General features: G+C 61.1%; 1 protein-coding gene and 1 long non-coding RNA gene across 3 annotated transcripts in view; one reads left to right on the forward strand and one right to left on the reverse strand.

Annotated features, from left to right (window-relative positions):
* Positions 1-1,218: 1,218 nt before the first annotated feature.
* On the reverse strand, positions 1,219-2,473 carry LOC105726548 (uncharacterized). The gene is made up of 4 exons (XR_001109555.3): positions 2,406-2,473; positions 2,206-2,317; positions 1,879-2,031; positions 1,219-1,745 (listed from the first exon to the last, which is right to left on the reverse strand). It is a non-coding gene; the product is annotated as an uncharacterized LOC105726548 (long non-coding RNA).
* Positions 2,474-5,003: 2,530 nt separating this feature from the next.
* CBFA2T3 (CBFA2/RUNX1 partner transcriptional co-repressor 3) overlaps positions 5,004-24,986 on the forward strand; it is a 108,195-nt gene continuing 88,212 nt past the window's right edge. For both annotated transcript variants that reach the window (XM_012466036.3, XM_012466037.3), the window contains exon 1: positions 5,004-5,195. In XM_012466036.3, coding sequence (XP_012321459.2) covers positions 5,045-5,195 — 151 coding nt within the window. In that variant the 5' untranslated portion in view covers positions 5,004-5,044. The remainder of the gene's footprint in view (positions 5,196-24,986) is intronic.

Genomic DNA, 24,986 nt, shown 5'->3' on the forward strand with positions numbered 1-24,986 from the left:
AGAGGGAAACCGGGCCGGCGCTGGGACGGCGCAGCCCTCACCCCGCCCGGGCTCCTTACAGGGAAAGTGGCCTCCGGGCGGGGCTTCCCCCTCTGCAGCTGGGGTGCAGCCGCCTAGGACCCCGGGACCCCCCGGGGGTTGGGACTTTCCCCTCTGGGAGCCTCAGCTTCCTGTTCTGCAGAAGGGGCAGCCTTGCCCAGCCTCGCTGCCTCCCGGGTGCGGGGGAGGCTCCGTGGCCTGGAAGCTGGGTGGGTCTCTGCCTCAGTACCCTCGGATCCAGCCTGGGTCCCAAATCCCACGCAGGGCACGTGGTGACCTGGGAAATTGCTTAACCTCCCTGGGCCTCCGAGTGGGAGGGCCCACAGTCCCGTCAGATGCCACCGGCGCCCGGGCCAGTCCAGGGTGCCCGGGAAGTCGGGGCGAGGCCGTTGCTGTCCCGTGCTCTGATTCCTGTCTCCGCTCAGCCCCATGCCCTTCATGAGGGAGGATGCCAGTCACGGGCACAGCGGGTCGGCTCTCCGCCCCACGCCCACCGCCCGCCTGGGGACGCCCCTCCCATCTGGCAAAGGCCACTGAGCCTCCAGGCCTTGGGGACCGCCCTGGGGTCCCGAGGCTGCCCTGGATGGCCTGGGGACTCAGCCCGTCCTGCCCCTCAGAAGCAGCGGGTGAGACTGGCTGCTTCCTCTCTGTTCCCTGGGATGTGGGGGGAGAGGTGGAATTCACCCTGGAGAAGTTCCCGGTGCAGCGTGGGGCAGCCGGAGATGGGCGCGCGGGAACTCTGCCAGCCAGCCGTCACCCACGGAGCCCTGGAGACAGGCGAGGTCCCCGCCCGGGGCTGCTCCCGGGGAACCAGCCCACAGCAACTGCAACCCAAGGCGCTAATGCTGGGATGGAGGCGTGCGGGGGCGCGGAGCCCGGGATGGGGCACTTCCTGAGGGCTCTGAGGGTTGGATAGGAGCCTGCCAGGTGAGGGAAGGTTCTAGGGGAGGGCCAGGGAAGGCCCAGAGTTGAGGAAACTCCCTGGGGAGAAGCGGCTCTGCTATGCGGAGGGGGCGGAGTATGGCGGGTCCCCCGCTGCCTCCTCGGGCAGCCACTGAAGGTTTCAGAGGAGGGGTGGGGTGGCCACGCTGCCAGGGAAGCAGGTCTCCTGCACCGGACGGGGAGGCCGCGGAGCGGGGAGGCTGAGGCTGACTCCGGGAGGCGGTGGTGGGGCTGGCAGGGGCAGAGAGCAATTCCTCCCTTCCAGAGCACTCTCCCGGGGACGGCCACATCCGCAGGGACGCCAAGCTGAGCTCCGTTTAGGAGGAGCTTTCTAGCAGACGGTGGTGCGGGGATTCCGCTCTTCCTCTGGGCTGGCACCTTCGTGGCTCCGGGACCTTGCAGGGGTCACAGCTGCCCTTCTGCACCCGCTCACCTTCACGGGCACCATTCGAGAGGCCAAACTGTTTTATTAAATCCTCACCACACCCCATTCAGCCGACCGTCACCTTCTTTCTTCACAGGGGAACTGGGTCGAGACACTTGCCCAAGTGCACCCAGCACAGACAGGAAGCGCCGAGTGTGAACGGGGGCCTGTGACTCCGGAGCCCTCACAGGGCCGGCTGTCCCACCGGAGACTCCCGGAAGCGGGGCTGGTGAACCAGGACCGGGAGGCACCTTCCAGATAAGCTGGGACGGTGGCTCCTTCCTCAGAATTCAGGGCAGCCGAGGACGTGGATGGGAAACTGTTTCACGTGATGAGTAGTCTGCAACCAGAATTTATCCTTTCCTTTAACCGTGAACGTGGGCACCTCCGTCCCCGGGGTGGCAGCCGTGCCTGTGACGGCGACACCCAGAGAGCTGCCCCAGGGCCACTTTTGGGGACCCAAGCGGCCACACCTTGGGAGGGTCCAGGGCCCCACGACAGACCCGCCTCGCCTTCCACGCACCGCAACATCTCAGCATGCCGTGCTCACTCCCAGCGCTTTCATTCATAGCTCAGTGAAAAGCACAGCGCTCCCTGCGCCAGAATGGCTTCACAGCTTGGCAACTCTATTTTGGTAAAATGGGTTTCCTTTGTAATTCTGTGAACTCACTTATTTGCTAGATGCCCAGGGGCCCACATGCCAGGAAGGTGAAGACCCCAATCCCAGCTCAGGCTCTCCAGCCTGCGTCTCGGCTGCTTCACCTGGGCTGCCTTGAACACCCCCTCCTTCTGTGGCTCACCCCAACTGTCCACACCGTATTCAGGACCAGGAAGCCAAGGCAGGACGTGGCCAGTCATTCCTCTCCAGGCTTTCTGACTGGGGATGGCAGCCTCGTGGGCCTCCTCCCTCCTCTGTAAAGTGGGCTGGCATGAGACTTACATAAAACCATGTTTCCACTCATCCACCCCTCCACCCACCCCTCCCCATCCCCCCACTCACCTATTCACCCACGTATCCACCATCCACCCACCCACTCGTTCATCCATCTGTTCATTCATGAATCTATTCATTCATCTATTTATCCGGTGGTAAAGCGTGTGTGTGTGGAGGGGGGTCCTACATGCTAGAAGAGAAGGCAAACCTAAGACCCTGCCTGAAGGGCAGCCTCCTCACCCCCGCCCCCCGGCCTGGCGTCAGCTCCCCGCTGCCCCACACCGTCCTCCAGTTCTCTGGCCATCCTGCACATTCACCGCAGCCTGCCTTAGGGCCTCTCTGCCTGGAGGACATGGTCCCTCCCCAGGGGCAGTTTCCCCAGCTGCAGGCTGCCCATACTGGGGACATGCCAATGGAATGTATCTTCTGTAGCCCAGAGGCCAGACCCAGAGGTCTGAGACACCAGCAGAATCCCAGCGTGGGCCCTAGCAGGTCTTTTAGGAAGGAAGGAAAGGCCCCTTCTGCCCCGAGACAGCAGGGGGCTCTGGGGGAAGCTGTGCCCCTCCTGCTGCCTCCACCTCCGAAGCCACTTCCTCCCTGGCCCCTTATCTCCCACCCCGGCTCTGAGAGCCACAGCCAACGTCTGCTTCCCCACAAGCACCAACTGCCCGGCCTGGGGGAGAGGAGGCGGGGAGTGGAGCGGGGAGTGGTGCACACACACCCAGGTGGCCACCAATGTTGGGGGCAGCTCCTGTCCCCCCACTGGTGGCAAATTTCTTCTTTCCAACCCCACCTCCATCAGACCCGCTGGTTAGAACACCAGGCAGGACAGGACAGGCGGGAGCTCAGGGCCTCATTGCGAAAGTGGCACTGTCCCATCTGCGTGGTAGGGCGGGGGCGGTGCAGGTGCAGGCCTCAAACATCTGCTTCAGGGCTGGGGCAGGGCTGCCGCAGCCACAGGCCCCAGCCAGGGTGCTGTCCTGCCGCCTCAGCGTAGGGGCTGCGCCTCCCCGAGACCCTCAGTTCCCCGACTCCAAGACTCCCACTGCACACGGCGGGGGAACGGGCACCGACGCACAAACGCGAGCCGGGTGATCACGGCAGCCCTGGCCCGTGAGGCCCCTCAGCCCTCTGAGCAGAAAGGATACAGGAGCTGGGGCCACTAGGATCGTGCAGCCGGAACACAGGAGGAAGCCGAGGAACAGAAGGGACATGGGGGCCCCGGGCTGGCAGGAAGGTCCCCTCCAGCCTGAGTCCTGGGGACCCAGCGGCCCACCACCCCTCGCAGGGGAGGCCTGGGCGGGCCTTGCACCCCAGCAGGAATGAACACACCCCGACTCTAAGAGGGACACGAGCCCCGGAATGCAGCCTGGAATCACCACCTCTGAGAAGGACACCCGAACACCAGAACAGGGACACCTGGGACACCTGGAGACCGTGTGGAGGACTCAGCTTTGACCGTGTCCTGCTTAAATTACTAACCGTGTGCAGACGTGACCTAAAAATCAAATCAAATCAGATCAAAATAGCTCAGGTGCCCCTGAACCAGCCGGGTCTGCGGGCTCCACACCTCTGGCTGAGGCCACGGCTTCCGAAACGCCACCCAACCAGACCTCAGGGCTGGAGGGTCATGGTCCCCTCCCGGGAAGCCCCTCATGCCCTCTCAAAGTTCTCGGGGCCCTTCAGAGAGTGGCTTTTTCCCGGCATCTGGGATGTGCCTCACTCTCACCCAACGGCTGCTAGAAAGGGGTTCTGGGACTCTCCCTGGGGTCTGAGTGGTCCCAGGAGGGCTCTGAGGCGGCTTCGGGAATTTCTGACTGGAGGAGCCACCCACCCTGACCCCCAGCGAACTCCAGGATGCTGGGCACTGTGGCCAAGCTGCCAGGCTGCTCACCGGAGGCCGCTGGGACGCGGGGTGACAGTCTCTCCAAGGCCCCCCGGAGGCCCGGAGCCCCATACAGGGGACCAAGCAGAGAAAGAGGGTGTCCTTCCCAGCAGGGGGGAGGACTGGGAGGACAGGCGGGGGCCCTGGAACCGCCAGCAGCCGGTCAGAGGCCCCGTCTGGCGAAGGCCACAGGAACACGGCAGGGCGGGCCCTGGAGCGGGGTGATGTGAACGGGGCGCTGGGAAGTCCGGCTGGGGCAGGCGGAGACGGGGAGACGCCCGGACGGCCCCGGCTGAAGGAAGGGCCAAGCCTCGGTGGGAAGGGGCGGCCGAGCAGGCCCGGGACTCCGGGATGCCGCAGAGCTGCCCGGGGCTCAGGAGACGCGTGCCCAGCAGCCACGCCGCGGGGCTCGGGGTGGGTGGGACGTCACCGGGGCTGCCGCTGGGAGGAGGAAGTTGTTGGAAAGTCAGACCGGAATGGCCCGAGGGAAGGCCGGGCAGGCCAGGGCCCCAGATGGTTCCTGTCGGGGAAGTCGCGGGCGCAGCTGCATTATCACGGGGACGCAGCTGGCCGCCCCGCCTGAGCCCCAGGCCCGCCCCGAGTCACATGAGCCCCGGGGCTCCCACCCCCTCCCCAGGGCCAAGGACACCCAGTCGGCAGCCAGCAGGCCCCGGCTTTCCAGGGACGGAGGCCCGACTCCAGGACATCCCAGCCGGCCCAGCCCCTCCTCTTTCGCTCGAGGCCCCAGGAGGTCGGGAAAGGCGGTCCCGGAAGAGGCCTGTCCTGGGCCCCGGGCCGGCCCCTGAGGGTGGCCCTCCCCATGCCGGCTCCGAGACCGAGGGACAGGTTGGCTGGTTCAGCCTCGGGGTCCACCTGCCGCTCCATGTCCCAGACGCACCCCGTGCTGGAGAGCGGCCTCCTGGCATCTGCCGGCTGCTCAGCTCCCCGGGGTCCCAGGAAGGGCGGCCCAGGTAAGAGGCTGTGGGGGAAGGTGGCGGGGGTGGGGGCAGAGGGCAGCGGCAGGTGCTGGGGCTGTGACTCCTTCCAGCCTCGGGCCTGCCCAGCTTTGTTGACAGCGCCGCAGGGGCGGCCGTGTTGACTCACCTCAAATATCAACAGGCCACCCCGCAGGCAGGTCCCGCACAGCTGGGGCAGGTGGGCTGGTGAGGACGTGGCAGGTGCCACCCGGGTGCCCCGGCCCCACCCAGACGCAGATGCTGGAGGCCGGGCTGCTCAGCCCCGTCATGGGTGGGGGGGAGTCTGCGGCCAGGTGATTCGGGTCCTGCAGAGAGACCCCCCCGTCCTGGGATGACCAGGCACGACGCGTCACAGTAGGCTGAATGAGGAAACTGAGGCCAGAGGAGAGGGCACAGGCCCAAGGCCCCGTGAGGAGGGAATGGACCCTACCCCGGGCCCCTGTCGGAGGAACGATTCCAGCCAGGGCGGCGGGGTTTCGCAGGGAACCTGGGCCCGGACCCTCCCGGGGGCTTCGGGCTCTGCGAGGGGTCCAGCAGCCTCCAGCTGTCGCTGACACCCCCACCCCAGCCTGCAAAGTTCCAGGACAAGACCCCAGGACGCTGGGGCTGCAGCTGCAGGCTGGTGGCCCCGTTCCTCAGCGGCACTCGTGGTCTTGCTCCCAGTGGACTTTGGAACCTTCCAGAGCTCAAAGTCTCCCATCTCTGGGGGCTGTCGCTGCAGTCATGTCCAGGGTCTGCCTGCACCCCTGACACTCACACAGAACCAGGACCCAGGGGTGTCCCTATCTCTGGGGACCGCTTTCCCTGAGCAGGTCCTAGCAGCTGCTGCGTGAGGCTGTTCCCACCTGCAGGTGCCCATGGGGCCCCAGGGCTGCCCCCCATGAGGGACCCAGCCAAGAGCAGGAACATTCCAAAGCCGGGTGCCTGGCGTGCAAAGGCCGGACCTCACAGCCACTGCCGCTGCTGGGTTCTCCCAAGGGGTGAGTCAGCCGCCTTCCAGGCAGCACCTGCTCACCGGCCCTGGCTTACGCCACCCCACCTCTCTGAAGCAGCTGTCTGTCGCCTGGCGCTGAGTGGCCCTGGGCCAGGTCCTTCCTCCCTGGGCCTCAGTTTCCTCATGGGTCAGCCCCTTCCCACCTGCTTCCCATGCAGAAGCAGTTTCTCACCTGTGGGGAGGGGGCGGGCTCTGAGGGGCATGCTGAGTAGCGGCTTTGTTAGGCTCAGGAGTCTACTGTGGAGGGGGGTGAGGGCCAGCAGTCGGCCCCGTGCCTGAGTCGTGTGAGCGGCTGGTGGCTAGACATGAAACAGAGGGTCAGGGTGGCCTCCAACAGAGTGTCCAGCCACCGTGCCCACCCCCAGGGAGCCCCTGCTTAGGGGCTTCAGTGTGAGGAGGGAGCAGGATCTCCCCTGGCTGGGGGTCCCACATCTGCCTTTTAGGGGCTTCTGTCCCTGCAAACACCGCCCCTATTGCAGGATGCCCACGGGACAGTCTTGGCCACGCCAAGCAGCAGAAATCCACATGAATACCAGAGCATGGGGTTCCTCATTTTGCACCCCAGGGCCCCCCCAAAGCGCCCCCGGGGACAGATGTGGGGGCCCTGTAGGGCCAGAAAGCCCCAGCATGCAGCCTTGCCAGGCTGGAGGAGCAGGGGCCTGGGGGCATGCGAACTGCAGGGGTCCTGGACAGGCTTGTGGGCCCCTCAGCCCCTCTGTGTGGATCGCGGGGACACAGGCCACCCAAGAGTCCTTAAAACCTGTGAGGCCTGAAAGCCGATCAACTGGCTTTAAACTATGGGAGAACAGTCACGTTGTCAAAGCTGAAGTGGGAGAACCTGCCTTCAGAACAAAGGCTCGTTAAACAGGGCTGTGCTGCGGGCGGGAGGGGAGTCTGCATGCTGCGTGGCTGGGAGGACCTCAGCCCTCCGCTCCTCTGACGGTGTCGGGGGGCCCAGGTGTACGCAATCAGAAGATGGCCACAGAGCACACGCCGCCGAGTCGGCGCCTTCACCAGCCCCCTCCAGGCGGAGGATCCGGATTCTCACTGACCCCTTGACCCAGTGGTGCAGCAGGAAGCCCTTAAGACGAGTTTTGCGGTCCTGGGTTTTCGAGGCACCCGCTGCGTGCGCTCAGAGCTGTGCAGGCCCTCACCGCCTTGTCTCCCCAAGCCCACTTTGCAGATGAAGTCAGAATGATGACCTGACTGCCCCAGGAGACGGGGTGGGAAGCACATCGCCCCAGGAGGGTGCCGGGGACAGAGACGTTGAAATCCACTTGGTGAGTGTAGGCTGGGCAGAGAAGGCTCAGTGCCATGTGCTGGGGCCTCCATGGGGCAGAAACTGAGTCAGGCCTGCCTGGTATCACCTTAGAGGGCGACGTGAGGTCTAGGTGGCAGGTTTCAGCGTAAGTGTGGGTGGGGAGGTGCTGAGTGCCATCAGCAGAGGGGTCCAGGCAAAAGTGTGCAGGTGTCGTGGGGACCGGGCAGGGCGGGCGGGCGGGCGGGCGTCATGGGAACTAGGCAGATGCAGATGCTGTGGAGGCGCCGTTCATGCCGGAAGCTTGAGCCCTGGCCACAGCCCATACTTGGGCCACCTAGCACTGGGGTCACATCGAGAGCATGCGGTCAGCCTGGGTTCCTCCACCCCACCTTGCCCTGGGACTGGGCTTCGGCACCACTCACCCTCCCTCCATCCTTCTCAAGTGGCCTTCCAGGCCCCGCTGCCCTATGGAATGTTCTGGGTCTAGAATATTCTGGGTTTGGAACGCTCTGGGTCTGGAATGTTCTGGGTCCAGAATGTTCTGGGTTTGGAATGTTCTGGGTCTGGAAGGTTCTGGGTTTCCAAGGTTCTGGGTCCAGAATGTTCTGGGTTTCGAATGTTCTGGGTCTGGAATGTCTTGGGTCTGGAAGGTCCTGGGTCTGGAATGTCCTGGGTCTGGAAGGTTCTGGGTCTGGAATGTCCTGGGTCTGGAATGTCCTGGGTCTGGAAGGTTCTGGGTCTGGAGTGCCCTTCCTGGTGTTTCTGTCACCTGGGGCTGCAGTAAGCACAGGCCATGAGCTGGGTTGGGGCTCAGAACCACAGAGGCTTCTCCTCTCACAGCGTCGCAGGCCGGAAGTGCACAACTAAGGCGTCCAAGAGCCACTCCCCGAGATCCCACCGGCCCCAGGTGTTCCTGGGCTGTGGCCGCCGTGCCACAGCCTCTGCTTCTGTCTTCCCAAGGCCTTCTCCTCCCTCCCAAATCTTCCTCTGCCTCCTTCTTCTAAGGCCCAGACCACTCCAGGCCAGACCTCGGGCCACCCCTTTGAGTCAAAGGGCGGCGGGACTCAGGGAGGGGCGGGGGAGGCTGCAGGCAGCCCGGTTACGGGAGGCACCCGCCGTGGGGTGTGGTGGGAGGGGAGAGCGGACGACTAGCTCAGCGGCCTCAGCCTCAATCCTCCTCCAACCACCGGCCGGTGTTTGCTGGGCTGTGGAGCGGGCGAATCATGCACTGCTCAGCCCACGTGTCCGAGGGCTCCAGCCAGAGGCAGGGAGGTCGGTGTGCGCGTCTGAGGCCGTCAGACCCGCGTCTGTGAGCACCGTGCCGTCACAGCCGTCCTGCCAAGGGCGCCAGCACCCCCAGACCTCACCTCCCACCTCCTGTTCTCCCTTTTGTTGACTGCGTGGTGTTGGGGGGCTCCATGTTGGGGAGCCGGCCGTGAGTGCTGCTGTTACTGCCACTCACAGAAGAAGATACTGAGGTTCTGAGAGGCACACAGCAGGCTCTGCTGAGCCTGTGGGGCAGAGGCCGGTGGGCTGGAGATGTGAGGATCTAGCTGCTGTGAAGTCAGAGGGACTGTGGAGTCCAGGCCCAGGCTGGGAGGGTAGCTTGCCCTGGAGCCGCTGCTGGGTTCGTCATGGCGGGAAACCGCAAGGGGATGGGGTGGCCGGCGTGTGGACAGCTCCACAAGGGACGGTTTATGAAGGTCTGGCGGAAGTGGGAGAGTGCAGAGCTCTGGGGCCGGAGGGTGAGGAGGATGGAGAAGCCAGGAGAGGAGGGCAGAGGGGGCATCCGCAGAGGCACGAAATTCTCAGGAAAGTGGACAGTGGGACAAAGCTCGACCTTCCCCCGCCATCTCCCCACTGGACGCTCCGCTGGGGCAGAGCAGTGGGCAGGGGCTCCATGCCCATCCGCGTGTCCTCGCTGCCAGGTGCAGCCAGCTCTCCCGGCCCAGTAAGTGCACTTCGTCCTCCCAGTCAGCATGGCACTGCCTCCCTGGGGCCCCCGTGGTTGCTGGAATGCTCCGCTCCTCCCCAGAGCAGCCTATCCCGCACACACAAAGACAGCAACCCGCCACGTCCTCCTGTCCAGCAGGAAGGCCTCGATTCGGCACCTTGGAGGACAGGGGCGGTGCCTAGGGTCAGGGTGCTATCCGGGCCACCTTCCTGGAGGAAGTGGTCCCGTGGGGGCGGCTCAAGGAGGCCACTCTTCAGGCAGAGACGACTTTCACTTCTCACCACGCTCGGACTGAGAAGCACCTGCCTGGGCGCTGGGCAGGGGCTTTCCAGCACTTTCACTTCCGTGAGTGCAGTTGACCAGGGAGGCACAGGCAGGAGGAGCGGCCCCAGGGAGAGGCCACTGGTCACAGCTGAACCAGGACTCCCGGGCCGGTGCTCCTCCTAGGAGATGTGGCCAGGGACAGCTGGGGAGAAGAAGGGAAAAGAGAGGCCTATCTGAGCACCGCCCACCCACCCTTTGAAGGAACTCTGGCCAGGAGGTGTGCACTGGGTCACTCATTTTGACAATTACAAAGCCAGAGGCCGGCTTGCAGCAGCAGCCCTAGACCACCACGTCCACCCCCAGGACGGCTGCTCAGAGGCTGTCAGGCAGTTGCCCAGGACACAGTCACAGCAGGGACCCCAACGAGGGGCTTCCTTTCCCGGCTCTGCCCACCCAGGGCCCGGGCAGCTCTCTCAGGCGGGCAGAGAGTGGCTACGTCACCATGTCATTTGAAAAATTGAGGCCAGGCGCAGTGGCTCACGCCTGTAATCCCAGCATTTTGGGAGACCAAGGCAGGTGGATCACTTGAGGCCAGGAGTTCGAGACCAGACTGGCCAATATGGCAAAACCCTGTCTCTACTGAAAACACAGAAATTACCTGTGTGTGGTGCTGAAGGCCTATAGTCCCAGCTACTTCGGAGGCTGAGGCCAGAAAATCGCTTCAACCTAGAAGGCAGAGGTGGCAGTGGACAGAGATTGTGCCAATGCGCTCGACTCCAGCCTAGGCGACGGAGGGAGACCCTGTCTTTTAAAAAACTAAAAAGGAAATTGAATTGATGAAAACACGTCAGCCCCATCACACCTGTGCGCACCCACGGCCCAGCCACGTCCGCCTCTGACGCTCACGGCCCCGGCTGCCCTGTGCCTGTGCTGTGCCCTCAACGAGAAGCCCCCTCCCCACCGGCCTCCTTCACCCCATGAGACAAACCAGCCACTCCCTATGTGTTACTCATCCCATGCCCCCAGTGCCAGCTTCACGAGGCACGGGTTCGGGCCCCCGCTCACAGCAGGGCCTTCCGCAGATGGCACTGGCCGGGGCGGGCGCTGAGCCCTGGAAGGCCTGAGTCCATCGCAGCTCCAGGCGAGGCCTCGGTGCTCCTGCTCCCTCAGTTGTGACTTGGCTGTGCGTCCCACTGTGGCGAGGCAGGGACTGGCGTATCCGAGCTGCTCTGATTCCAGAGCCGCCTTCACGGCACTGTCCCAGCAGGAGATGGGGTGACGGGCCTGCAGCCACACAGCACGTAGGCCAGGCCTAGAGCTGGGCCCTCCACTGGGTCTGGGGTCCTGATGGCCCGGCTGGCCTCAGGCCAGGCTCTAGCACCCTGGGGTCAGGCTTGGGGGTGGGCCAGGAGGGGCAGCAGTTGGGGGTTCAGGCGTCCAAGCCTCGAGACAGCAGGATCTGGCCTGGCCTGGTCAGGGGCACCTCACTCAGCGCTGGCCCTGGGCCAGTCATCTGTGACCCTGGGAGGCCCTGCCCCCCTACTGTCTCTGCCCCTACGGTGGCGGGTGATGTAGGCAGCACGGTGGGGAGCACACAGGGGTCGGAGCCCTGTCCTGGGGGACCATTGTCTTGGAAACTGCAGGAGACACCAGGCTTCTGCCTCTTTCCTCTGAGCGGAGGAATAGCCCCATCCTCTCCTGCCCTCATTCCGGGACCCCTGCCACACGGCTGAGCTGCGCCTCAGGAGGGAGCGAGGCCTGACGTCTGGCTTGCCCGCCTGGGTTGGCATCAGAGAGAGCCGCAACCCACCCCCGCCTCAGGTGCGGACGCTGCTCAGGGCTGCTCCAGGCAGGAGCTGTCCCTGATGACAGATGGGGTGCGGTGTCCTCTTGGACAGCACGGGCCTCTGTATTGGACACGACGTTGGGGGTGCATAGGGACAGACCAAGTCCCCCTCCCGAGCCGGCATCACAGACACAGCGTGGGGCCCACTCTGCCGAGTCCCCGAGAGCTGGGCCAAGATTCTTCCAGACCGGGTCAGGGGGATCACTCAGCAAGGGTGGACGTCGGGTCAGCGAGTGAGGACCTCCAGGTCAGGCCGGCTCCACAGCTTTCCCAGGAACTCAGGCCCCGTGGCCCCGGAGGGAAGGGCAGATGGACAGGCGACCCCGTTCCCAGCTTCCACCGGCAACACTTCAGGGACGTCACTGACCTCAGATGAGGACACAAATCAGAAAAGTCAGGAAACCACCGAGGTCACGCAGCGGCACCTCCTCCCTGGCTGTGTGTCTCTGCCAACGACCCTCCCGGAGGAAAGGGACCCTCCTGGAGGAAAGGCAGCCAAGGTTGCGTCTCAGGAGAGGGGCCCCACTGCACACCCTGCTCCAAGTCAAGAGCCACGCCCTCAGAACCTACCTGGCAACCATCTGCCTCACAGGAGGAAGCCCCACACAGCTGCTGCCTGAAATCCCCATCCCTGGCCCCTGGATTAAGCACATCCTGAAGCCCAGCTGATCACACAGCAAGGCCGCCGGCTTGGGGCCACCACCACTGCCTCCTCGGGTGAAATCCTCCCACGGCCCACGACAGCTGCCGAGCTACCGTTTCACTGGCACCTTTTGGGGAGTGGGCCAACCCCTTCCCCAGGCCTGCCCCCACGGACATGAATTTCCGTCAGCTTTTCCAGGCACCCCCTTCTGTGGAGCCAAGGCTTCTGAGGTGAGGGCCCCAAGTGTAGCTTGCACTTGGGAGGAGTGGGGCCAAAAGGCGACCTTCCCAGGAAGTGACGGGGGTCCCCAGCAGCCCAACCCCTGGGGCTCACTCGGGAAGGCGGGTCCAGGTCAGGGCCTCTGCCCAGTCACAGCCTCCCAGGCCAGGCTCGCCCTAACTGGGCTGGGTCCACAGTGCCCTCCAGCAGGGCCCACCAGGAGCCCCAGCACCTGCCCCTGGCACCCCAGTAGACAGGCCTGGCCTGTGGCCCTTCCGCAAGATGGGCCCCGAGGCGCTGCTGGGGTCTCTGCGACTTCGGGCCGGCCCGTCCTCCTCTCGCTCGGCTCCCTGGTCTGTGAAGGGCAGTGGCCGGACCCAGCCGTGGCAGGGATAGAAACCGCCGTCCACCGGCCACGCTGTCTCCTGTTTGTAAAATGACGGTGAGCCCCTCGTCAAGGCCAGGGTGGGATTTGGTGAGGAAAGACCCTCTCCCTGCCACTCCCACCCCATGGGTCCCGCTCTTGTGACCCCTGCAGCTGGCCCTGCAGCACCTCAGGTGCCACAGCCGGGATCCCACAGCAAGGAACCGGAGAACCTGCCCCACCTGCCGCTCCCAGAATTTCCTCCTGTGCTCCCAAGTCCAGGGGCATTTTGAGTGTCTGCAAAGTCCCGATTTCACAGACCTGAGGGGGACAGAGCGGGGGAGACTCCGTGCACAGTCCTCCCAGCGGCGCCGGCTGCACCCCTCACTAGTGACCCCAGCTGCATCCGGCCAGGCTGCGGCCGAATCCCCGAGCAGGGGAGGGTGGAGATTCCTCAGATCGGGGTCCCCGGACCAGACACAGCGAATGGGGCTGCTGAGGGCTTGCTCAGGACTGCACTCCCCGATGTCAACAGACTCGGGCTCCCGGCCCCCAGACCCTGGAGCTCAGACGCGACACTCAGAGGGGTTGTGCTCTGAGAAGGTCACACAGCACTCACATCCAGGGCCGCCCCCTGTCACTGCGAGCACCCAGTCAGCCCCGTCCGCTGGCCGCACGCCCCTCCGTGCCAAGCGTAGGGCGCAGGAGGGAAAGAGGTGTCCCCGCTGAAGGGGCTCAGGGGAAACTGGACCCCAAAGCCTCTCAATGAGGCCCACAGTGGTGGGTGTTGCCCTGACATCCCCAGACAGACAGACAGACAGGTGGCGGGACGGACAGCATATCAGCCTGCTTCTGCCTCCAGCACAGCAGCATTTCCAGGCCAAGGGTGGGGACCACGTGTTCTAAAAGGTCACCAGCAGGTGACAGAAGATGTCAGTCAGATCTGCCCTCGGCCACTCTCGGCCCCCAGGGGCTTCTCCCACCCCTGAGACGCAGCTGAGTCTGGGCCTGGCCCTGTCTCTGCTGCCGGGAGCTGTGAGGCCTGTTCCTCGGCCCCTCAGCTGGGGCGTCCTCCTCTGCCGTGCAAGGGGCCATCCCCACCACAGCAGGCGGCCGCTTCCTGGTGAAACCGAAACTGCCAGGTGCTTCCCGCCCTCCCCACCGAGCCCCTCCCTGGGGCAGACAGCTGGGACGGGCAGTCCTGCAGCCAGGGCCCCTCCCTGCTCCCCCGGCCCCTGGCAGGCCCCTGTGGTCCACCCCGATGTGGCTTCTCAGCAGGGCACGCTTCTTCCAGGTGGGGCCCAGGTATGGTGGGCAGTGGGGGGTCTCCTTGAAGCCCTGTGGTCACATGGCCCCAACTCAGCCCGATGACTAGAACACACAGAATTTCAGTCATGTCGGTCAAGCTGCAGGCTAGGATGCGGAAGGGCCTGATGCCTTCATAACCTTTAAACTGAATACATGTGAAACGGTCACATTCCGAAGGTCACAGAGCGACCGCTCCTCGTTCCCTCCCACTTCTTACTGCAAGGGAGGATGGTGGGTGCCTCCACACGTCTGTCATGCTGACCCCCGCTGGACGGGCTGCTATGGGGCAGGGGGCGTCCTGAGTGCCCGGAGCCCTGGACAGGAAGGGACAGTGTGAGGGCTGAGCCGCGGCGAGCCCCTGACCCTCACCCCGTGCTAAGCCAGGTCACGGGAGCCACGCAGGGCAGCGTGCACGTTCCCGAACCAGCCTGCCCCTTCCTTCCCTCTTCTTCATAGAAGGAATTCCTGTAGGTTCAGGGTCCCCAGCCCCAGAGGCCACCCCACCTGGGGGCAGCAAGATGGGATCGGGGGGCGTGGGGACCTAGCTCAGACGCTCAGCCATCCACACCCTGCCTCCGTCTCCTCATCTGTAAATGGGTAATACCTGTCTCGGTCTCCAGCACATCTGTGAAAATGAACAGCTGGAGGCGTGCTTGGAACCACACCCGGGCGTGGAAGCCCGTCCCACGGCGCCCTGCCCCGTCCCCGTCACTCCCAGGCACGTGTGTCTCCCACAGTCACAGAGAAGGCATGGCACTCTCATTTTCCTTTGCAAGCTTCTTTCTGGACACTGCAAGGCCGACTGCAGTGAGCATGGCTCGGGCTCGCATGGGGCTGCGTGGCGCTTCGCGTTGGGGGGCGCCGTGTCTCGGCGTCCCTGTGGAGAGACGACTGCGTCAGTTTCCCTGGCTACAAACAGTGCTTCAATCAAGAATCCTTTCCCTCATCCCCTGGTGCCGGCGTGGTTTCTGCAAAGCAAGCACAGGACGTTGGCCACAAGGGGCAAGACTGTGATGCCAGGTCCCTATCCTGGCCTCCCACAGTCCACGGCGGGTGTGCGTGTCATCCCGGCTTCCTAGGCGAAAGGGGGGCCTGGTGTCTGAGGGGCAAGGGTGCACGTGCTGCGCCTGACTTCCGTGTGTGTGGCTCTGCAAGCCAGGCTGGGCCAGGGCACGGGGGTCACTGGAGACGCCCCTCCCAGCTGCTGTCCAGATAGGCCTCTGCCCAGCGCAGGTGTTGGTGACGGCGGGCAGTGGTTCTGGAAGTCAGGAGTGTCTGTTGTTCCTGGAGGAATTCCATGTTCGTGAAAACCAGGGCTGGCCTGCGACGGCGGCTGGGATGCTGGGCACTGGGCGGGCCTGGCACTGTGTGCCTTTACTGCTTCTACTGCTGAGTGCCTGGGAGGCCCGAGGTTGATGGGGCCTGGTCCTCATCCAGATGTAGGTTTGGTGGTCACCCCAGGTGAGATGTGGGTGCGGCACGGGGGAGGGGGGAGGAAGACCAGCCGTGCTATGCAGGTGGGAGAGGACCCAGGAGGTCTGTGGACTCACCACCCCCCAATCTGCTCTCCTCTGTGGGCCCCACAGGGGCTGCCCCCAACCCCAGCACAGGCCTCACTCCTGCCAAGGACCAGGGGAGACTGGGTGGCCTTGCTAGGTGCTCTGGAGACGACCTAATGCGGGCAAGGTGCATCTCAGGGAGCTGCGCCGTGACTCGGGGGAGCCTCGCCGTGACTTAGTGGGGAGCCGCGCCGTGACTCAGTGGATGAGCCTCGCCGTGACTCGGGGGAGCCGCGCCGTGACTCAGTGGATGAGCCGTGCCGTGACTCAGTGGATGGGCCTCGCCATGACTCAGTGGGGGAGCCGTGCCGTGACTCAGTGGATGAGCCGTGCCGTGACTCGGGGGAGCCGCGCCGTGACTCGGGGGAGCCGTGCCGTGACTCAGTGGATGAGCCGCGCCGTGACTCAGTGGGGAACCGCGCCGTGACTCAGGGGGGAGCCGCGCCGTGACTCAGTGGATGAGCCGCGCCGTGACTCAGTGGATGAGCCGCGCCGTGACTCAGGGGGGAGCCGCGCCGTGACTCAGTGGGGGAGCCGCGCCGTGACTCAGTGGATGAGCCGCGCCGTGACTCGGGGGAGCCGCGCCGTGACTCAGTGGGGAGCCGCGCCGTGACTCAGGTCGGGGAGGGTCGTCCTGAGACCGTGCAGACCAGCAAGCAGAGTGGCCCTCAGAGCAGAGCGACCTTCAGAGCAAAGTCACCCAGCACAACCGGGAAACCCTGCTCCGTCCTGAGGGGCCTCACCTTGAAGGTAGAGGAGGAGGTGAGGGCTGCTTTCCCTGGCCCAGAAGTGGCCAAGGGGAACCCTGTGTCCGCCCATGCTCCGTGGGGCCTCTCTGTTCGGGCTCCCATCTCCTCTCCAACACTGGCCCACAGAGGAGGGACCAGGCACCAGCCCCGATTCTTAAAGCCAGCTTTGAGCTTCTAACGCTTTTGTTTGCAAGCTGCCTACAACTTTGTTCTTTTTTTTTTGACAAGCCAAGTTCCCTTTAAGGTGAAATCACTTACGCAGCAGCCTCACCCAGCGTGGCCACACACAGACCTGGTGCTGCTTTGTCGCTGGCAGCCACTAGTGTGGTTTTCCAACATGACAGGGTCTGTGGACAAGACGTTGCTAACGTAAATAAGGCGACAGCTGCACCTCGAACCCTCAGCACGGGCCACAGAAGGACAAGGGCACAAAGTGCGTGAGGCGTGTGTTAGCCCCACGTGGCGCACCTGTTCTGCAGACTCTCGTGTGTTAGCCGTGGCACACACCTGTTCTGCAGACTCTCGTGTGTTAGCCGTGGCACACACCTGTTCTGTAGACTCTCGTGTGTTAGCCGTGGCACACACCTGTTCTGTAGACTCTCGTGTGTTAGCCGTGGTGCACCTGTTCTGCAGACTCTCGTGTGTTAGCCGTGGCACACCTGTTCTGCAGACTCTCGTGTGTTAGCCGTGGCACACACCTGTTCTGCAGACTCTCGTGTGTTAGCCGTGGCACACACCTGTTCTGTAGACTCTCGTGTGTTAGCCATGGCACACACCTGTTCTGTAGACTCTCGTGTGTTAGCCGTGGTGCACCTGTTCTGCAAACTCTCATGTGTTAGCTGTGGCACACACCTGTTCTGTAGACTCTCGTGTTAGCCGTGGCGCACCTGTTCTGTAGACTCCCGTGTGTTAGCTGTGGCACACCTGTTCTGTAGACTCTCGTGTGTTAGCCGTGGCACACACCTGTTCTGTAGACTCTCGTGTGTTAGCCGTGGCACACCTGTTCTGTAGACTCTCGTGTGTTAGCCATGGTGCAGGTGCACCTGTTCTGTAGACTCTCGTGTGTTAGCCGTGGCGCACCTGTTCTGTAGACTCTCGTGTGTTAGCCGTGGTGCAGGTGCACCTGTTCTGTAGACTCTCGTGTGTTAGCCGTGGCACACACCTGTTGTGCAAACTCTCGTGTGTTAGCCATGGCACACCTGTTCTGCAGACTCTCGTGTGTTACCCGTGGCACACACCTGTTCTGTAGACTCTCGTGTGTTAGCCGTGGCGCACCTGTTCTGTAGACTCTCGTGTGTTAGCCGTGGCACACACCTGTTCTGTAGACTCTCGTGTGTTAGCCGTGGCGCACCTGTTCTGTAGACTCTCGTGTGTTAGCCATGGCGCACCTGTTCTGTAGACTCTCGTGTGTTAGCCGTGACACACCTGTTCTGCAGACTCTCGTGTGTTACCCGTGGCGCACCTGTTCTGCAGACTCTCGTGTGTTAGCCGTGGCACACCTGTTCTGCAGACTCTCGTGTGTTAGCCGTGGCACACACCTGTTCTGTAGACTCTCGTGTGTTAGCTGTGGCGCACCTGTTCTGTAGACTCTCGTGTGTTAGCTGTGGCGCACCTGTTCTGTAGACTCTCGTGTGTTAGCTGTGGCGCACCTGTTCTGTAGACTCTCGTGTGTTAGCCGTGGCACACACCTGTTCTGTAGACTCTCGTGTGTTAGCCATGGCACACCTGTACTGCAGACTCTCGTGTGTTAGCTGTGGTGCAGGTGCACCTGTTCTGTATACTCTCGTGTGTTAGCCGTGGCGCACCTGTTCTGTAGACTCTTGTGTGTTAGCCGTGGTGCAGGTGCACCTGTTCTGTAGACTCTCGTGTGTTAGCCGTGGCACACACCTGTTCTGCAAACTCTCGTGTGTTAGCCGTGGCACACACCTGTTCTGCAAACTCTCATGTGTTACCCGTGGCACACACCTGTTCTGCAGACTCTCATCAGTTAGCCGTGGCACACACCTGTTCTGTAGACTCTCGTGTGTTAGCCGTGGCGCACCTGTTCTGTAGACTCTCGTGTGTTAGCCATGGCACACACCTGTTCTGTAGACTCTTGTGTGTTAGCCGTGGCGCACCTGTTCTGTAGACTCTCGTGTGTTAGTCGTGGCGCACCTGTTCTGTAGACTCTCGTGTGTTAGCCGTGGCGCACCTGTTCTGTAGACTCTCGTGTGTTAGCCGTGGCGCACCTGTTCTGTAGACTCTCGTGTGTTAGCCGTGGCACACACCTGTTCTGTAGACTCTCGTGTGTTAGCCGTGGCACACCTGTTCTGTAGACTCTAGTGTGTTAGCCGTGGCGCACCTGTTCTGTAGACGCTCGTGTGTTAGCCGTGGCACACCTGTTCTGTAGACTCTCGTGTGTTAGCTGTGGCACACACCTGTTCTGTAGAGTCTCGTGTGTTAGCCATGGCGCACCTGTTCTGCAGACTCTCGTGTGTTAGCCGTGGCACACACCTGTTCTGCAAACTCTCGTGTGTTAGCCGTGGCACACACCTGTTCTGCAAACTCTGGTTTGTTAGCTGTGGCGCACCTGTTCTGCAAGCTCTCATGTGTTAGCCGTGGCACACACCAGTTCTGCAAACTCTCGTATGTTAGCCGTGGCACACACCTGTTCTGCAGACTCTCATGTGTTAGCCGTGGCACACACCTGTTCTGTAGACTCTCGTGTGTTAGCTGTGGCGCACCTGTTCTGTAGACTCTCATGTGTTAGCCGTGGCACACACCTGTTCTGTAGACTCTTGTGTGTTAGCCGTGGCGCACCTGTTCTGTAGACTCTCATGTGTTAGCCGTGGTGCACCTGTTCTGTAGACTCTCGTGTGTTAGCCATGGCGCACCTGTTCTGTAGACTCTCGTGTGTTAGCCGTGGCGCACCTGTTCTGCAGACTCTCGTGTGTTAGCCGTGGCACACACCTGTTCTGTAGACTCTCGTGTGTTAGCCGTGGCGCACCTGTTCCGTAGACTCTCATGTGTTAGCCGTGGTGCAGGTGCACCTGTTCTGCAGACTCTCGTGTGTTAGCCGTGGCACACCTGTTCTGCAGACTCTCATGTGTTAGCCATGGCACACACCTGTTCTGTAGACTCTCGTGTGTTAGCTGTGGCACACCTGTTCTGCAGACTCTCGTGTGTTAGCCGTGGCACACCTGTTCTGCAGACTCTCGTGTGTTAGCTGTGGCACACCTGTTCTGTAAACTCTCGTGTGTTAGCCGTGGTGCAGGTGCACCTGTTCTGCAGACACTCGTGTGTTAGCCATGGCACACACCTGTTCTGCAGACTCTCGTGTGTTAGCCGTGGCACACACCAGTTCTGCAAACTCTCGTATGTTAGCCGTGGCACACACCTGTTCTGCAGACTCTCGTGTGTTAGCCGTGGCACACACCTGTTCTGCAGACTCTCATGTGTTAGCCATGACACACCTGTTCTGCAAACTGTCGTGTGTTAGCCGTGGCGCACCTGTTCTGCAGACTCTCATGTGTTAGCTGTGGCACACACCTGTTCTGCAAACTCTCGTTTGTTAGCTGTGGCACACCTGTTCTGCAAACTCTCATGTGTTAGCCGTGGCACACACCAGTTCTGCAGACTCTCGTGTGTTAGCCATGGCACACCTGTTCTGCAAACTCTTGTGTGTTAGCCATGGCACACACCTGTTCTGCAGACTCTCATGTGTTAGCCGTGGCACACCTGTTCTGCAAACTCTCGTGTGTTAGCCGTGGCACACCTGTTCTGCAGACTCTCATGTGTTAGCCATGGCACACAACTGTTCTGCAAACTCTCGTGTGTTAGCCATGGCACACATCTGTTCTGCAAACTCTCATTTGTTAGCCGTGGCACACCTGTTCTGCAAACTCTCATGTGTTAGCCGTGGCACACCAGTTCTGCAAACTCTCGTGTGTTAGCCGTGGCACACACCTGTTCTGCAAACTTTCTGCCTGCAGGGGCCCAGCCCCCTGGGTAGGAAGCTAGACAAGGTTGCAGAAGCAGCATTCAGGGCTGCTGGCGGGCACGGCACACCAAGGACCCATCTGACCCAATGGCTGGGCACGACCCTTGGCAGTGGTGCCCATGGGCCAATTTGCAACCTCCGAACATTGTTGTTTAAACAGTCACAAAAACTGTATTTTCCAGCAGAGCTTACATGTGACAAGTGCTTGCCATATAATCTCACAAAAATCTGTGGATTTAGCTAATTTGATGTGCAGGAATACTGCCTTAAAGATATGGCTGAACTGGTCCTAACTGAAAAACAATTGCCCAACTGACGTTTCTAAGATATTAATTTAAATGTCCCGTGCTGAGTATCAGTTACTGTGCAGTGGAGTTGCCCAGTGCTGAGTGTCAGTTACTGTGGAGTGGAGATGCCCAATGCTGAGTGTCAGTTACTGTGGCGTGGAGATGCCCAGTGCTGAGTGTCAGTTACTGTGGAGTGGAGATGCCCAGCGCCGAGTGTCAGTTACTGTGCAGTGGAGTTGCCCGGTGCCGAGTGTCAGTTACTATGGAGTGGAGTTGCCCAGTGCTGAGTGTCAGTTACTGTGGAGTGGGTGTCAGTTACTGTGCAGTGGAGTTGCCCGGTGCCGAGTGTCAGTTACTATGGAGTGGAGTTGCCCAGTGCTGAGTGTCAGTTACTGTGCAATGGAGATGTCCAGTGCTGAGTGTCAGTTACTGTGGAGTGGAGATGCTCAGTGCTGAGTGTCAGTTACTGTGGAGTGGAGATGCCCAGTGCTGAGTGTCAGTTACTGTGGAGTGGAGTTGCCCAGTGCTGAGTGTCAGTTACTGTGCAATGGAGATGTCCAGTGCTGAGTGTCAGTTACTGTGGAGTGGAGATGCTCAGTGCTGAGTGTCAGTTACTGTGCAGTGGAGTTGCCCAGTGCTCAGTGTCAGTTACTGTGGAGTGGGTGTCAGTTACTGTGGAGTGGAGATACCCGGTGCTGAGTGTCAGTTACTGTGGAGTGGAGTTGCCCAGTGCTGAGTGTCAGTTACTATGAAGTGGAGATGTCCAGTGCTGAGTGTCAGTTACTGTGCAGTGGAGTTGCCCGGTGCTGAGTGTCAGTTACTGTGCAGTGGAGTTGCCCAGTGCTGAGTGTCAGTTACTATGAAGTGGAGATGCCCAGTGCTGAGTGTCAGTTACTGTGCAGTGGAGTTGCCAGGTGCTGGGTGTTAGTTACTGTGCAGTGGAGATGCTCAGTGCTGAGTGTCAGTTACTATGAAGTGGAGATGCCCAGTGCTGAGTGTCAGTTACTGTGCAGTGGAGTTGCCCAGTGCTGAGTGTCAGTTACTATGGAGTGGAGATGCCCAGCGCCAAGTGTCAGTTACTGTGCAGTGGAGATGCCCAGTGCTGAGTGTCAGTTACTGTGCAGTGGAGTTGCCAGGTGCTGGGTGTTAGTTACTGTGCAGTGGAGATGCTCAGTGCTGAGTGTCAGTTACTGTGGAGTGGAGATGCCCAGTGCTGAGTGTCAGTTACTATGGAGTGGAGATGCCCAGCGCCGAGTGTCAGTTACTGTGCAGTGGAGTTGCCCGGTGCCGAGTGTCAGTTACTGTGCAGTGGAGTTGCCCGGTGCCGAGTGTCAGTTACTGTGCAATGGAGATGTCCAGTGCTGAGTGTCAGTTACTGTGGAGTGGAGATGCTCAGTGCTGAGTGTCAGTTACTATGGAGTGGAGATGCTCAGTGCTGAGTGTCAGTTACTGTGCAGTGGAGATGTCCAGTGCTGAGTGTCAGTTACTATGGAGTGGAGTTGCCCAGTGCTGAGTGTCAGTTACTGTGCAATGGAGATGTCCAGTGCTGAGTGTCAGTTACTATGGAGTGGAGTTGCCCAGTGCTGGGTGTCAGTTACTGTGCAATGGAGATGTCCAGTGCTGAGTGTCAGTTACTGTGGAGTGGAGATGCTCAGTGCTGAGTGTCAGTTACTGTGGAGTGGAGATGCCCAGTGCTGAGTGTCAGTTACTGTGGAGTGGAGTTGCCCAGTGCTGAGTGTCAGTTACTGTGCAATGGAGATGTCCAGTGCTGAGTGTCAGTTACTGTGGAGTGGAGATGCTCAGTGCTGAGTGTCAGTTACTGTGCAGTGGAGTTGCCCAGTGCTCAGTGTCAGCTACTGTGGAGTGGGTGTCAGTTACTGTGGAGTGGAGATACCCGGTGCTGAGTGTCAGTTACTGTGGAGTGGAGTTGCCCAGTGCTGAGTGTCAGTTACTATGAAGTGGAGATGTCCAGTGCTGAGTGTCAGTTACTGTGCAGTGGAGTTGCCCGGTGCTGAGTGTCAGTTACTGTGCAGTGGAGTTGCCCAGTGCTGAGTGTCAGTTACTATGAAGTGGAGATGCCCAGTGCTGAGTGTCAGTTACTGTGCAGTGGAGTTGCCCAGTGCTGAGTGGCAGTTACTATGGAGTGGAGATGCCCAGCGCCAAGTGTCAGTTACTGTGCAGTGGAGTTGCCCGGTGCCGAGTGTCAGTTACTATGGAGTGGAGTTGCCCAGTGCTGAGTGTCAGTTACTATGGAGTGGAGATGCCCAGTGCTGAGTGTCAGTTACTATGGAGTGGAGATGCCCAGTGCTGAGTGTCAGTTACTATGGAGTGGAGATGCCCAGTGCTGAGTGTCAGTTACTGTGGAGTGGAGATGCCCAGTGCTGAGTGTCCGTTACTATGGAGTGGAGATGCCCAGTGCTGAGTGTCAGTTACTGTGCAGTGGAGTTGCCAGGTGCTGGGTGTTAGTTACTGTGCAGTGGAGATGCTCAGTGCTGAGTGTCAGTTACTATGAAGTGGAGATGCCCAGTGCTGAGTGTCAGTTACTATGGAGTGGAGATGCCCAGTGCTGAGTGTCAGTTACTATGAAGTGGAGATGCCCAGTGCTGAGTGTCAGTTACTGTGCAGTGGAGTTGCCAGGTGCTGGGTGTCAGTTACTGTGCAGTGGAGATGCTCAGTGCTGAGTGTCAGTTACTATGAAGTGGAGATGCCCAGTGCTGAGTGTCAGTTACTATGGAGTGGAGATGCCCAGTGCTGAGTGTCAGTTACTATGAAGTGGAGTTGCCCGGTGCTGAGTGTCAGTTACTGTGCAGTGGAGATGCCCGGTGCTGAGTGTCAGTTACTATGAAGTGGAGATGCCCAGTGCTGAGTGTCAGTTACTGTGCAGTGGAGTTGCCAGGTGCTGGGTGTCAGTTACTGTGCAGTGGAGATGCCCAGTGCTGAGTGTTAGTTACTGTGGAGTGGAGATGCTCAGTGCTGTTAGTTGCTATGCAGTGGAGATGCCCAGTGTTTCCCTCTCAGACAATTGCAGCATCATTTTTATTTCTGGAATGTTCTCTCTTTTGCCTGGGTTTTACAGGTGGTGTGACGCGTGTGCCTCCTGCCTCTGCCGATGCCTGTAAGAGCACAGACTCTGTCAATAGTGGGTGCTGTCCTGGTGCCCAGCCTCACAGGCCCTGAACATCCAAGCACCTCCCACCCTATATCTGCATACATGAGTTCTCTCTGCCTTCTGTGCACACGTGTTCTCTCCGCCCACCTCCAACCTGGGGTCTGCATGCGTGTTCTCTCGGCTCGGCTTCAGTCCTGGGTATGCACATGTGTTCCCTCTACCCGGCTTCCGTCCTGGGTGTGTACATGTGTTCCCTCTGCCCGGCTTCAGTCCTGGGTAAGCACACGTGTTCCCTCTGCTCAGCTTCCATCCTGGGTGTGCACATGTGTTCCCTCTGCCTGTCTTCACTCCTGGGTATGCACACGTGTTCCCTCTGCTCAGCTTCCATCCTGGGTATGCACACGTGTTCCCTCTGCTCAGCTTCTGTCCTGGGTATGCACACGTGTTCCTTCTGCCTGGCTTCAGTCCTGGGTATGCACACATGTTCCCTCTGCTCGGCTTCCGTCCTGGGTATGCACACGTGTTCCCTCTGCCCGGCTTCCATCCTGGGTGTGCACACGTGTTCCCTCTGCCCGGCTTCCGTCCTGTGTGTGCACACGTGTTCCTTCTGCTCGGCTTCCATCCTGGGTGTGCACACCTGTTCCCTCTGCCTGGCTTCAGTCCTGGGTATGCACACGTGTTCCCTCTGCTCAGCTTCCGTCCTGGGTATGCACACGTGTTCCCTCTGCTCAGCTTCCGTCCTGGGTATGCACACGTGTTCCCTCTGCCTGGCTTCAGTCCTGGGTATGCACACATGTTCCCTCTGCTCGGCTTCCGTCCTGGGTATGCACACGTGTTCCCTCTGCCCGGCTTCCATCCTGGGTGTGCACACGTGTTCCCTCTGCCCGGCTTCCGTCCTGTGTGTGCACACGTGTTCCCTCTGCTCGGCTTCCATCCTGGGTGTGCACACATGTTCCCTCTGCCTGGCTTCAGTCCTGGGTATGCACATGTGTTCCCTCTGCCCGGCTTCCGTCCTGGGTGTGCACACGTGTTCCCTCTGCCCGACTTCAGTCCTGGGTGTGCACACGTGTTCCCTCTGCCTGGCTTCAGTCCTGGGTATGCATACGTGTTCCCTCCACCCTGCTTCAGTCCTGAGTATGCACACGTGTTCCCACTGCCCGGCTTCCATCCTGGGTGTGCACACGTGTTCCCTCTGCCCGGCTTCTGTCCTGGGTGTGCACACGTGTTCCCTCTGCCCGGCTTCTGTCCT

The sequence above is a fragment of the Aotus nancymaae genome, unplaced genomic scaffold (assembly GCF_030222135.1).
Source record: "Aotus nancymaae isolate 86718 unplaced genomic scaffold, 86718_ANA_hifiasm-v0.15.2.pri h1tg000095l, whole genome shotgun sequence".
Lineage (NCBI taxonomy): Eukaryota > Metazoa > Chordata > Mammalia > Primates > Aotidae > Aotus > Aotus nancymaae.